The following is a 14995-nucleotide window of genomic DNA, read 5'->3' as shown; positions in this document are numbered from 1 at the left end:
CCGCATGCGTAATTTGTGCAGAAATGTTTTAGGCGATGCATTAATAAGGACAGTTTGCTGTTGCAATCTGACGCAGAGCAGAGCATCTCACCGTGCAGCAGCAATGGTTCACATCTCGGCATATCAATCCGCAGCATAGACGGAAAAATAGGCCTACGATTCATCAGCTGAGAAACTCCAAACAGCAGCAGCAGGTCTGAAAATGTAAAACAAACAGGTTAGATCTCCTGAAAACATGACATCAATTACATAAAGATCTTTATTTAAAACATCATTAGTGTGTATCAAATAAAAAAAGGCTGATTTCTGTACATTGATAATTAGAAAAGTAGATCTATCTTTTTCACAGGCTTATTTTTTGCTCTGGGTTTAAGCAGCAGGTCAATTTGTCTCGGGGGAGGACACATCGCATTGGGACACATTTGTCCAGAAAATAGCTACTGTAAATGTTTTTCCATGCTGTCCCAGGAGTCTCTTCTGTTTTGGCTTATTTTATTTTAATCCCCCGTTTTTGTTATCAGAGGCTGTAAATCCTGATCCAACTCTGCACCACATCTCCTTAAAACAAAATCTGCTTTACATCTGTGTTGCTTTATGCTCACGCTGGCTCCTAACCCGGTAAAAAGTAATATGTAGTTTATTCTAAAAAAGAGAAAGTAGACTTTATAACATTTTGTAATATAGAAATAATAACGTTTTCCTAAAACTCTGATATGCAATGTTCAACGTATTTAGCTATTCTAGAAGATATTGCTACATTACGTTTTTTAGGATTACTAATATTTCGTCCAGTGGATTGTGCATCAAAACAAATATAGGATATGCCTATTTATAGCCATTGCAATCTCTCTCTACACGAACGTTTCTTAGTAGGCTACTTATGATGTTACCGTATATCGTCTCCTTTCCTCAATGCATTGACAAGTTAGCTGCCCATAACAAGAACACAAAACGAGGAGCTGTGTTAATTTCTTAGTAAAATGCTGCCATCTAGTGTTCTAATGCGACAATCAATGTGTGTTTGTGTGTGTTAATTTAAAACTGAAAAACTGCTTTAAAAAAGGAACCTAATAAAATATGATAATACAAAAAAACACAATTAAGCAGGACCCATAATCGATCTCCTCTGTACATCTATACGTGATTAAAGAATTTGAATGGGACATTTGGGATTTATTGTGTTCATGATGTCATCAAGGTACTCTTGACAACTGCATTAAAGTCAACCCTCTTGTGCAGCTGGTTATAGTTGTTGTACGACATTGACTTCTCAAACAGTGTGTTCATGTGTGTTTGGTCAATTAGCACTTTTTCCTTCATTATGTTCCTGGAGCTGGACGGGGGTCGGGTGTGCAGATCTCTGGGGGATTTCGGCGTTTAACCTTTGACCTCCATTAAAGCACAGGAGCGGTCTTCAGGGAGGAAGCAGCTCTGACTCAGGAAGTGTCGGCAGGTGTCAGCTGCTGCCGCTCCGAGCGGTGACACCGAATCAGCACTGCTGAACGTCTTAATCACTAATGTGTCTGAATTTCATCTTATTGGAAACTGTGATTCTATAAGAAGAGAAACTAATGTAAGGATATTTCATGATACATGCATTTAATATAATTTAAAAACTTTTTAAAGAGTGAAATAAAGCGTCCAATATCATTACTGTCTTCCTTTCCCCCCTCGGATGAACACCTGATCAATCCAATCTATGTTAGTAAGCAAACACTGTAAAATACACAATAAATGGTTATTGTCATTATCAATTATTCTGCTGTAATTTTTTCACATAATAGCTTAATCTTTATGTCGTATGAATTGTTAAGAAATGCTAAAATTGATCATTTAACTAATGAAAGCCTATTTTCACATATCTTTTTTTAGGGCAAACATTTTGAAAAATATTCAATTAACTAAATATGGCAAAATAAAGTCTGCAAATACTCACCGAAGGGAAGCTGGAAATAAACTTATTTGTCATGTTTCTTTGGGTCAACTGTTATGCAAATATTTTACAAGCAGAAAAAACATAAGACTTTGTAGGTTGTTTTACAAGTGTATTTAAAAAAAATCTCTTTTTTGTCATTACATCATATTTATAGAAGAAGGACCATGCATACAAATACAATATCACATTGACTGCAGGTCTACAAATGCCCGAGTAAAAATGCTGATACATCATTCAACAAGTGTGATTAAATGACAGTCCCTTTTTTCTTAGTGTACGTTACAGCCTTTAAAATACTAAATAGAGATGAGAATCAGGATTTAGACCTTTTGCTACATGTCCATCTGTACAACTAAATCAACACAAATTAAAATTGCAGAAAGTGAATATACAGACATTTGAAAAACTGATTTTGCACTCATTCAATTATAATTATTATTATTTATTTTTTTAAGGTGGGGTAGGTAATTTTGGAGAAAGCAGCTCGAGTGCGCTAGAATTTGAAAATACACAGCCGGAAAAAATCTGCCACTTCCTTACAGAGCCCCTCCTCCAACACACACGAACGCGCACATGACCAATGAGGGCACGAGATAAGTTTGTGCCCCGATGGAAGGCTGACAGGCAGGTAGGCCATCCAGTTACTTTAGCCGAGCCGGCTCAGATGATTGGTCGTGCTTTTTACAGCGCCACGGCTTCCACAGATGACATTTTTTATGGATTTTTTGTCAAAGCACAGATATTCATTGCTATCGGGATGTTAAGAGCATTCCATGGAATATAACAAAAAGTGTATCTCGAGCCGGTTTCTCAAACTTACCTACCCTACCTTTAACTAAACAAATACAAAAAACTACTTCTGTTTGATTACAAAGAAAATGTTGAACTTCTGAAACTCCCGTCTCTGTTGGTTCAGTGAAAATATTTTGGCACAATCGTACTGCACAGCAACAATTAAACAATAAAAACCTGTTCTAAAAACATTATCAAAAACAACATATCCATCGATTTAAGAACATCTGAACAAAATTAAATTGAAGTTGACATTTCTTCATTGTTAACCCAGGTTTTACTAAATTAAAAAAGTCAGTTTAAGTATGTAATGTATGTACGTCAGGATCAAATGCCGGGATTTAATTGTTATCTTGTTAAAAAAACGTTACTGTCCATTTCCATCTTGAATAAATCCCTTAAAGATAAAAAATCACTAATTGTCTTTCTTGCAAATAGTTTGGTAGAAGATTGTGTCTAAAAAAGCTTGAACACTCCCACATGTTATAAAATAGTGTGTAATTATAACATATTTAAAAAACCACTATCCCTGTCAAATGTGCAAAGACTTTGACGAAGAGTCCTCAAGATTTAGCTCTCGTGTCCCGTCTGCACCCAGCTCCCCAAGCATCTTCTTTTAAAAAAAAAAAAAAATCATAAACAAGAAGCTTCTCCATCAATTTAAGAAAATCTGAATAAAAGTTCAAGTAAGTTGACATTTGTTCATCTTGTCTGACAGTATTTGTTTTAGTGATTCAGCACTAAATAGAGAAGTTGTCAGTTCAAGTATTTTTTTAAGAATAAGAAGTATTTTAAGGGGTAAGGAGCTAATGTTGAGACTTTCGTTGTGTTTGAGAAATTCATTTTCCATTTCTCACTTGAATAATCCCTTTAAAAAACCGTATTGTAAAATAAAAGCTCCTCTAGACATCACTCTCTACCATCCGAGTCATTTGCCCAGAGATTAGAAAATGGATACTAACTACCCTTGTGTTCTCTTAAAGAGCTTGCCCACTCCCAGATGTTATACCATATTGTGTCAAATCTAAGAAAGGAACATATTTAAAAACAGACTATCCCTGACAGAGTCCTCCACAGAGTGTCCTTTTGTTTTAGCTCTCGTCCGGGGTCTGCACCCTGCCGTCCCCCAACAGTCTCTCCCTCTCCCCCGGGCTGTCCCCCCCCTCCTCCTCCTCGGTGGCCACCAGATGGGCGCAGCAGGGTATCCTGGCCAGCAGGGGGCGGTGCAGCCCGTTGTAGAGCGCCGTTCCCACCAGCAGCACCAGGAAGCCCACCACCTGCAGGCCGTGGAACTGCTCCCAGCCCAGCGCCAGGCTCACCACCCAGATGACCAGCGTGCGCAGGCTGTCCAGCACCATGCGCGTGGTGGCGCTGATCTCCTTGGTGACGCTGATGCCGGCGAAGTTGAAGAAGGCGATGCTGACGGTGTTGCCCAGCAGAGCCAGCAGGATGAGAGGCTTGTGGCCGATCTGACAGAAGGCGTCCAGCACGTCCTCCAGGACGTGCTGAGGGTTGTCGCTGAAGTTTCCCACGTGGATGAAATACATCGGAATGAGAAGCAGCGACAGGACGACGAACCCGAAGAAACCTGGAGATAGAGCAGCATTTTAAATGTTCTATATCTACAGTTTAACTTTTTTTTCTTTCAGGTGATCCTTCAAAATCTGTATGTTTTAATATATGTGGCTACACTCTCAACATATCTACATTCATCACATTCCTGTGTGTGTGTGTGAGTTTTAGGTGAAAATGTACCCTTTCGTTGTCCTAAATCACATCTATCATGTAAACTTCAGATGAATGACTGTCTTACCCTCAGTCCCAACAGCTTTGAGAGGATGGACGTCGTGTTTGTAGACAAACTTTTCCTCCAGAACCATCTGCACTGAAACGATGACCTGCGCCATGATGATCAGAAGGTCTCCTGCAGGACCGAAAAGAGGAAGTGGTTAAAACATTTTAATATTGTAATGAGGTTGAGGCTTAGTTCTTTATGATGCTTGTACAGGTGCGAGTAGTAGATACTGGTTCTTTATGGCTATATATAAAGGCTACATTTAGTTTGCTTTTCTTTTCTGGAACCCTTTGGGCCCAGTTTTAAAGTATCCATAATGTATGGTCGTAAGAACACGGCACAGGTACATTCATAGCATGTTAAATTCCCTGTTTGCTTAATAAACAAAACTAAATATTGATGTAAATGAAGGCAAAACAGGTGTATTCTGGGTGAACCTGGGAAATCAACCAATCAGAGACTCATCCCTCATTCCCTTTAAATGCCAGGTGCACCTGTACCTGGCACATTGCAATTTAAAATGTGGGTCCAGCTAATCTGAGATGCAATGTTTTTCAAAGGCTAAACAAAAACAAATACAGACTGAAGCAAACATGTTTTTGCACATTAAATCTTTATTTTTTGACTATATTCTGACTCTACAAAGCTCTAGGCTAGGGGTCGGCAAGTAAGTTTGGGCCGCCTGTTGCTGACCTATGCTCTAGGGCAGTGGTTCCCAACCTTTTTCCCCAAGAGCCCCCCCACACACAAGAGGGGGGGGGGGGGGGGGGCAACAGCGGTAATTAAAGTTTAAAAGTCTCAAAAATGCTACAACTACTGTCACAAACTGGATGAATGTGAAGTATTTTGTTAAAGGAGGATGAAAGCGTAATTAAGGAGCACTATTGGAGTGACTTTGATGGTTATTGGACTCAGGATTCATTTATTTGGATTCCCGCTGTATGAAGAAATTAAAGGACGGCACGGAAGTGGAAACAATTCACAAAGGGATTAAACTGTTTAAAACACATGCTCAAAGTAAGCTGGATTTTTCAGATGTGTTTATGTGGATTCAAAAGTCGTAAATAATCTACAAAATGGAGGAGACCGATCTGATCGGAGCAACTGTGACAAATAATCCAACTGAAACCGGCATGGACAATGACTGTTTTAAAAATGCGCTTATCCAGACAAGCCTGGTTTGGACACTTTACGGGCAGAAGAAACATTTCTATTAAAGAAACAATTATACATTTCTGTCTTTTTATGCCTTTAATACTAACTTGAATTATTATTCAAATTAATTAATCAATTATTTTGTATTTGTTATTGTAATGTAGAGACAAGGCTTTTAGTGACAATCATGTATTGCTTTACAATTGTATGTAAAAAAAAAAAAAAAATATGATATTTGGCCTCAAATCATCTGAGGCCTGGCGCCACCCCTGCAATCTGCAGTTTGGGATCCACTGCTCTTGGGTGTTGAAAATCTTCCTCACCTGTGATGACGTCGCTGAGTTTGTGCGTGTCGTCTTTGTTTTTTCTGAAGAAGTCAGCGAGGCCGACGATGATGAGGCCCATGATGGTAGTGAGGATGCCGAGCCACTGGCTCTTGTGCAGCCGTCGGCCCAGGAACGTCACGGAGAGCAGGCCGGTGAAGATGATGACGGCTCCCCGCAGCATCTGGAAGCTGGAGGCGCTGGTCATGTTGAGAGCTGCAAAAAAACCCGAAGAAATGTGTATTAATAGACATAAATAATCTCATGTTGCTCTAAAAGGCTAGGTATTGGTATTGGCTGCATACCACGCAGAGAAAAACAACATTATCTTTGATCTAATTATCTTCTTCCTGACGAATGGATTTTTTTAAACAGAAGTAGATAATCTGTTGTGTTTTTGCGAATGTGACCTAAGTCATTACATTTGACCTTTGAAGGACAGAGTAGATCAGGACACAAGTTTCAAATGCTAATGTCCACCAAAAACCATCACATGACCACTGTGGAGTCTCTCGTCACTGTTACCTAACATCCAGCAGGTGTTTGTTTGTTTGTTTGGGTCACTTACCAACATACATGATGGAGGTGGCCGTCATGTCACACATGGCGGGGGCGAAGAAGAGCATAGGGTGGAAGTCCTGGCCGGGGTTCATCCGGGGCTCGGGTCTACGTCTGTCAGTGCAGAGTAAAATGTAGAAGACGGCGAGACAGCTGAACTCCCCCAGAAACATTCCCACCGCCTGGACAGAGAGAGGGGGGAGACATGGATTATAATTCACCTTTTGATTTAAATAACTACTGACTGGATTTAATTTACAGCTTCTAATTGAACACATGCATTGTTTTACTTGAAATGCATATCAATTTAAAGAGGTATGATTATTTTAAATGCCAAGACATACAGTACATCTGCATATACTGGATATGGCCTGTGGTTAATAGGGCTGGATACTATCTCAACAGTTTCCAAATGTATGCTGGCACAACGCTTGGCTAACATATAATATATAAACACGTTTACTTCTATAAAACCAGCTCTTTAAATAAAATAAATGCAAGCCGAAGTTCTGAAAAGACTTAGGCGAACATGATTTTAGCTATTTTATATTAGTACCAGTAACAGTATTTGATAATTACTTCTGTTTCTTTAATCATCTTATTATTATTATTATTTCAACCAATATGTTGCCGTTGAATAACTTCAGCCTACTTTCAGCTACAGAAACCATTCAAATATCAAAAATGTTCAGCCTTTTCAGCACATGATGGGAAACTTTCAACTTTTTCAAACTATTTTATACTTTTTGAAATATTTAGCTTTTTAAACTATTTTTAACATGTAACTCAATGGGAGGAACCTTCAAATCCTCTTTTACCTACACCGTGCGCCAAATGCTACAGCTTCCACATACTTTCAGCTAGAGACCTCATTCCAACTTTAAAACGGTCACAAGACATTCAGCTATTAAACTTGTTCTTCAGATTTTTTTAGTTTGGAGCTTGGTAAAGAGGCCTTCTTCAGATTTTAACATCAGTGTGTATTGCGCCGCTCGTTAAGTCTAGAGTGCTTTGAAAAACGTAGGAAAACTTCTCCTACGTTGAAAAAAAAAAAAATAATTAAGCAAAAAAAATTAAACAAAATGCCTCTTGAGCGCATGAAGTGACAAAAACGTTTAACATGTCTCCATTAAGTCCCATTGGAAATTCAGCCTGATCTTTCCTCAGAGCATCAGCCGCACACCTTTAGTACATCTGCCAAAAATGTATGGGCTCAGAACAGTCTCATAATACACACATACACACAGAAGGATTCCCACTTGTATTTCCAAATCCACACACAAATGTGTTCCGTTTCATATACATGTAAATAAAATCCAAATACAGAAAAAAGTTTTACATATGTATTTTTGATCCACACATATTTGTTTTCCGTTGAAATCCACTGCACCTGCAAACACAAACCGCTTTCTGTGCACGGATCGCTGTGCATTCGTATGTGGGTTTTTTGAGACTCTCCTGACGGTCAGCCGATTCGTACTTGTAATTTCTCTCATCTATAGCCAATCAGATGTCTCCTCAATTCTAAGCCAATCACATGAGCGCGCCCCCACGAGGGTAGATTTCTTGCGTGTGTTGTATGGCGAATACAGATGCTTTATTTAGGTCTGTATGAAGTTGTTGTGAGTGTGGAGGGAGCAGCTACAGGTTAGCTTAGCCTAATCGATCAGTGCACTACGAAGCCAGTGCTAGACAGTGAACTGTGAACGGGGGGGGCGATATTCGATATTTACTCTAAATAGTTTGATCGGTGCTCTCTATAAAGGCCGATCAGGAGAGCTGGTATGGACATAAACGCGATCGTATAACCCAGGGGTCTGCAACCTTTTTGACCAAAAGAGCCATTTTGCTCCTTCTTCCAAAACATTTTTTTGTCTGGAGCCGCAAAACATATTTCATAGTTTTTTATTGTTATATCAGACAAAAACTACAGTTTTTTTGCATTTATTATGTTATTTATTACATGATATAAAACTGTTAACCTCTAATAAGAAACAAAGAACTCTTATAAGGAGAATTAAAAACAATACACAGGCCTACTTTAAAATAAATTAAACACAGCACTTGGGGAGCGCTCTGCACATTTGAAGGGAAAAAAATATGATTAAAATGGGCCCACTTTGAAATAAATAAAACATATAGCTGCACCCTAAAAAGAGTTAAAGGTAGGGAAGGTAAGAATGGAGAAACCAGCTCGAGTGCGCTAGAATTTGAAAATACACAACCGGAAAAAATATGCCTCTTCCTTCAGACTTCCTTACAGAGCCCCTCCTCCAACACACACCAACGCGCACATGACCAATGAGGGCACGAGATAAGTGTGTGCGCAGATGGAAGGCTGACAGGCAGGCAGGCCATCCAGTTATTTTAGCCGGGCCGAGGCAGATGATTGGTCGTGCTTTTTACAGCGCTATGGCTTCCAGAGATTACTTTTTGTATGTATTTATTGTCAAAGCATTTAATATATTCATTGCTATCGGGACGTTAAGAGCATTCCATGGAATATAACAAAAAGTGTTTTCTGAAATAAATTACATACCCCATTGAATTATGACTGAAGATCGTCAGCTGGCTTCCTCTCCCGTGTTGTTCCTCGATACGTAAAGGCTGCACCACCGTTGACAACTTCTCTCTACATATCAGACATACCGGTAAACCAGCATCGTTTGCTGTGAAAGCAGATAACTCTGTCCACGCAGAATTAAATCCTGTGTTCCTCCGGTACTTTTCTTTGATTTATCCGTAGTTCGCTCATCGAGCCGGGGGTCAGGTTATTCGCCTCCAAGAAAAGGCGCTCGCGCGGGACCGTAGCAGGATGTGACGCATATTTTAGTTGACCAAATTAAAACCGTTTTGTTTTTTATTTATGTGTCACAGTATCACCTCAAAATACAAGATACGAAACATTTTCAACCACGCAACAAAATATAAATAGTCCTACAAATACTTTTATTTTATTTCCTTCTTATTTTTGTCTAAGCTCAAGGGAGCCAGAGCAGAGGGCTTAAAGGGCCGCATGCGGCCCGTGGGCCACGGGTTGCCAACCCCTGGTATAACCAGACGCGAGAGAGAGATCAGATCAGCTGCTCGGAGACACGTCACGCAGCTCTACATAATCACCTGAAGCTCCGCCCTCTGTTTAGTGAGCTGACCGGACTGCGCAAAATGCGTATATGAAGTGTCATGAACGCAAGAAATCCTACCCTCGTGGGGGCGTGCTCATGTGATTGGCTTAGACTGGAGGAGACATCTGATTGGCTATAGATGAGAGAAATTACAAGTACGAATCGGCTGACCGTCAGGGGAGTCTCAAAAAACCCACACACGAATGCACAGCGATCCGTGCACAGAAAGTGGTTTGTGTTTGCAGGTGCAGCGGTTTTTAACGGAAAACAAATATGTGTGGATCAAAAATACACATGCAAAACTTTTTTCTGTGTTTGGATTTTATTTATTTTATGTATATGAAACGGAACACATTTGTGTGTGCATTGAAAAATACAAGTGTGGATCCGGAAATACAAGTGTGAATCCTTTTACGGATCATGAAATACAAGTGTGAATCTTTCTGTGTGCATGTGTGTATTATGAGACTGTTCTGAGCCCATAAAAATGCCACCTCATTGACCCGAAAGTACACAAAAAGCAGACTCAGACGCTCCACAGGCTCCTGACATGCTCCATGCGATGACATTTTACCAAAAGCAGCTACCGTTTTTAAACTATAGTTAGAAATGTAAGAGGTTTATTTCTCATTTAGAACAATGGAAAGGCTCTCCTTTCACAGCACATCTCCACCTTTGATCTCTGGGCTTACGTACACAGGTGTTTGATAACGTCGTCACCATGGTAACCTTTGATCTCTGGGCTTACACACACACAGATGTTTGATAATGTCCTCACCTCAAACACAAAGACACAGGCTGGAGTTTAACAGACTGTCTCAGCCTATTCTTTTCTGGAGACTTCATACTGACTTCAACAGGTTCCACATATTTTATACATCATTGGTGAAGTATGGTTTTAGTTCAAAAGTTTGCAGTTAAAATATTCTGCTGCTTTTCAAAGCATTTTTACTTTCTTTTCTTAATACACATTCATTCACTACATTTAATATCCAACTCCTTCAGCCTACTTTCAGCTACAGAAACCATTCAACTATTAAATTATGTCAGGACATTGAGGCTATACATCTGGTTGCTTAGAGCTTTTTTAAACCTTTACTTTTAAATATTAAGCTTCTTCACTATTTGTCCTACTCTTCCAGTTTAACATTTCACTTTCAAGCTTTCAACAAAGTCATTGCAATGCATTTGAACTGTAACAATTTGATTCAAATCATTTCGCTTTTCTGCATTCCTCCGCTAAGTTCAGCAACACACTTACTTGGTTTTTGTAGCTAAAAGCAGCTATAAGACCATTCAACTAATATCATATTCGGCTTTTTCAGCTAAATTCAGCAACAAAAGTACACCGTTTACAGCATTCACACGCATTTTCAGCAGGAAATGCATTTTCTAGTTGTGTTACAGACACACTTTGAAGAAATAATTGAGGTTCAACCGTTTTTTCCCTTCTTTGGGCAAATGGGATACAATACCTGCAGTTTATTAATTTACCTGAACAAACGGGTGAGTAAAATCATGTTCGGGGTCATCATGGCATCCTTTCGCTGAGAACATGTCCGCCCATCTGTCAGACAAGAAGTTATTAAAATGTAATTACATCTACTTCATAAATCCAAGTAAGCATATACAACACCGTGCTATCTTTGTCATTCATATATCATATTCAACTGGAAATATGTGTTGTTTTTTATTTTTTTAGGCTGTAAGAAAATGATCCCATGTATTTTTCACTTTTTTCTGATATTTTATTAATCAAATCTGGAAACTGATACATGGAAAACAACTCAGATCTACACCCACTATATCTGTACCTATTTCAGTACGTTTAAAACATCTATGTGGGTCTGAAAATGAGTTGTATTGTGCAGCAAACATTTGGATGTCTTCCTGACCAACAGCTAACATTTGTTCCAGTGCGCCCGCACATAAAACCCTGTAAAGTCAGACCAAATGATTTGATGAAGTTAATGAGTAAGAGCATCTTTTATTGTCAGAGAGGAAGCATGATAAGCATGTGAGCGTCCTGTCTGCTGCAAAATGCAAGACAAGGGAATGTGGTCCTGAGATGTGATGACGCAGCACTTCCTTCAAATGTCACAACTTCTGACCTCATCAATACAAGAAGGAAACTTGATCCAAATCTGCTACTCCTGCTTATTTTGTGGACACTGGTCACACATGTTTGCATTAAAGCAAAGAGGGAAGTAACACCAAACTATCAACCAGTCTAAATGCTATGTAGGGCTTTAATAAAGTCAGTGAGGCAGCGCTGTGACGACGCTGGTGTCAGGTGACTGCAGTGCAACTCTACCTGTTTGTTTCTGATATTCTTCTCTGAGCGACATGACACAACTTGCTTTGTCTGACACATTACCACTCAAACAGTGATTCATTTAACATTTTGGGGTTTTGTTCATCTGGCAAAACTCACAAAAAGACAGCAGCCGCGTGTTTCAGGCTGCAGAGAGCTGACATCACAGATTATTGGGGAAGTTAAAATAGCTGAGTTTCTTGTTTCACCAAAAAAGGAAACCTCTTCCTATCGTGACAGCAATAATAGAGGACTCAAATGAATCAGTGTGATAAATTAGTGCAATACATAATTCAAGCTATCCATCAAGAATAAAATACAAAATAATCTTTTTGGGATTTGGACATATTTCTAAAGGTCAAACGGTAAAACAGATACATTGAAAAATGTATCTGCAGGTTAATGGTTACAAAATAAAACACATGTGCAGCTCTTACTAGGATAATGGTTGGCATTTCAAATCAAACTTTCCACAGAAAATTATCTCAACAAAAATGTTTCAGAAAATAATTTTAAAAATACTGCATTATCAATGATTTATGTGCAAAGGGCAGGACTGGGGTTTTGGGTTTGCATGAGCAATTATAAAAGCCACATTGAAAGTTTAAAAAGTCATATCACAACCAAACAGATGTTTCTCTCATTGAACATAAAAGGTGCATTTTGGACCATTGGTTGAACAAAACAAGTCATTTTAAAACAAATCACGTTTTTTTAAATACTATTTTCTAAAGTCAGTCTTTATAGAGATGAAATGTCTGTCGGCTGCTGGATTTACCTGTGACCTACAGAAAGAGGCTACTCCCTTTTATCAGTCTAAAACACAGATAGCGCGTGATAAAGGCGTTATACCATTACAGAGCAAGATCATGTGAGATCACATCAGTCATTTCACTATAGTCTGTGCATAATGAATTGCTTCCTGGCAGCAATCTTTTAAGCTTGTCAAAAAAAATCCTAATTTATATCCTCACACACATTAGCTTTATGTAGCTTCCTTTCACTCAGCCTGATATGGATGTTTATTAGCCGTCTGTAAAGCTAACAATGCGTTAACACATAATAGTTAAACATGTAATAAATAAGCTAGCGTGGCTCTACACTAGCTTGATAATTTGTTAAAAAAGAACTTAAGCTAACAACCGTTGACGTGCAGTGTATCAACTGTGTACCAGCTGTTTTACCGGCGAATTACAGTGAAAGGTTAACTGTAAACACATGACTCCAGTATAAAGACTTCATCTAATTTACTCACTTTGCCGATAATGTGTTGAGAGAGCCGGTTGTTAGCATTAGTCCAGCGAGGAACAGCTGGTATTTAGTCCAGGCCATGATGCAGTGTGAGCGGGACAAACACACCGGGAACACCGAGCTGTTGTTTGTTTGTTTGAAGGAACCCCGGTTGTTGTTCACTCAATTCTCCGTGGGATCTCCTCTGACTTTAAACGCCACATGACCACAGTCAGCTGACCGCATCCGGAAGTGACGCAAGGATTGATAGGCAAAAGTAAACGGTATTTCTATTTTTTTTAAATGTGTTCTTTTATTACTTTATATGTTTACCCCTGGTGTCCAATGTATTGTATACAACATATAAGTGCTTCATATATGCTATTGAATACAACAATTACACTTTTACTCAATATATCTATCCAAAAAAGTAAATGATTATTTCTCCAAATATTTAGATATATAATTGTCTTTTTTTTTTTTTTTTTTTTAAATGGTGAACCAGAAAATGTTACGCTTTTGTTATGCCATCGTATACATTTACGTTTTTAGAGTGGAATAATAGGTTAGGCATATCTTGTGTACAGTTTGTAACGGCATTTAGTGGACAACGTCATTATAAATATTGAACATGAAAAATACAAAATTAATTCATTATACATTTATAGATTAAATATGGTCAACTGGACACTAACTTAAATAAATACAAATTAACCCAAATAGCACTGGATTTTGGAAGTGAATTAAACATATATTCATACTTTAAACTTGTTAACACATAAAATCAATCAATCAATCAATGTTTATTTATACAGTATAGCCCAATATCACAAATGTTACATTTGTCTCAGTGGTCTTCACAGTGTGTACAGAATATCAGTATGACAATATGACACCCTCTGTCAAACAAGTCATAACATTGTCTTTCCATTTTTATATATTTTTTTAATTTTATTTTTGAAAGATTCAATTAAAAAGAATCATACGCCTGTTTCTCTGTACCATAAGGTTGAGTCATGTGTTGAGTAGATGTATCAAATCTTTGTAAATGTGCATCATGGGTGTACGGCAGGGGGCGCTAAAGACCAGATAAACAGCCAGGATTTGAAAGTGGGACCACAGTACATTTTCCTTTTTTTTTTTGTTGAAAATTTTATTTTATATTATTTGGGCAGTACATGATATACACAAGTTACATTAATACACATAAAACACAATGAATAAATATATAAATAACATAAAGAGAGCACGTTTATATTCCAATGAGACTGGGATTTGTCCAGGGTTTTTCTTCTCCTTAGTTCAGTAAGTATTTGTTTCACGATGGTGCCACTGTTTATGATCGTCTGATTTAGTACCATTTTGCACCTTGTCTTCCAGATCTTCATACATGTGATACAAATTACCAGCTGAAAAAGGTCCCTGTGTTTATTGTCCATCCCCTCATCTAGAATACAATACAATACATGATTGAGACATATTCAACATTGAAGTCTGACCCGATGCCCCGTAGGAGCGACCACACCTCCTGGGCTCTGTAGCAGTCCATGAGGGGGTGCTGTCCTCCTCACAGTTAATCATGGGGCATGTTCTAGTTTTCACATAGCAGCTCCATGAAACCACAGCTCTGACCGTCTGTTGACTGATATCAGCCACCTCACGCCTCTCATGCTCTCCGATAACGGTTTACTTTTTATTATTTTAATTTATTTTTTCACTTGAATTTTAATGTCACATTTGGCATCGTCGGTGCCGATCCAAACACCT

At 38.6% G+C, this 14995-nt stretch overlaps 1 protein-coding gene across 1 annotated transcript; it reads right to left on the bottom strand.

The window, feature by feature from the left end:
* Positions 1–2032: 2032 nt before the first annotated feature.
* slc35f6 (solute carrier family 35 member F6) lies at positions 2033–13458 on the bottom strand. The gene is made up of 6 exons (XM_034075977.2): positions 13254–13458; positions 11179–11251; positions 6570–6741; positions 6002–6217; positions 4542–4652; positions 2033–4316 (listed from the first exon to the last, which is right to left on the bottom strand). The coding sequence occupies exons 1-6, from the start codon at positions 13328–13330 to the stop codon at positions 3820–3822; spliced, it is 1146 nt and encodes a 381-aa protein (XP_033931868.1). The 5' UTR covers positions 13331–13458; the 3' UTR covers positions 2033–3819.
* Between the last annotated feature and the right edge of the window lie 1537 nt (positions 13459–14995).

This window comes from Pseudochaenichthys georgianus, chromosome 24, assembly GCF_902827115.2.
Source record: "Pseudochaenichthys georgianus chromosome 24, fPseGeo1.2, whole genome shotgun sequence".
Taxonomy (NCBI): Eukaryota; Metazoa; Chordata; class Actinopteri; order Perciformes; family Channichthyidae; genus Pseudochaenichthys; species Pseudochaenichthys georgianus.
The sequence above is the reverse complement of the archived record's forward strand: the minus strand, read 5'-3'. Positions and strand labels throughout refer to the sequence as shown.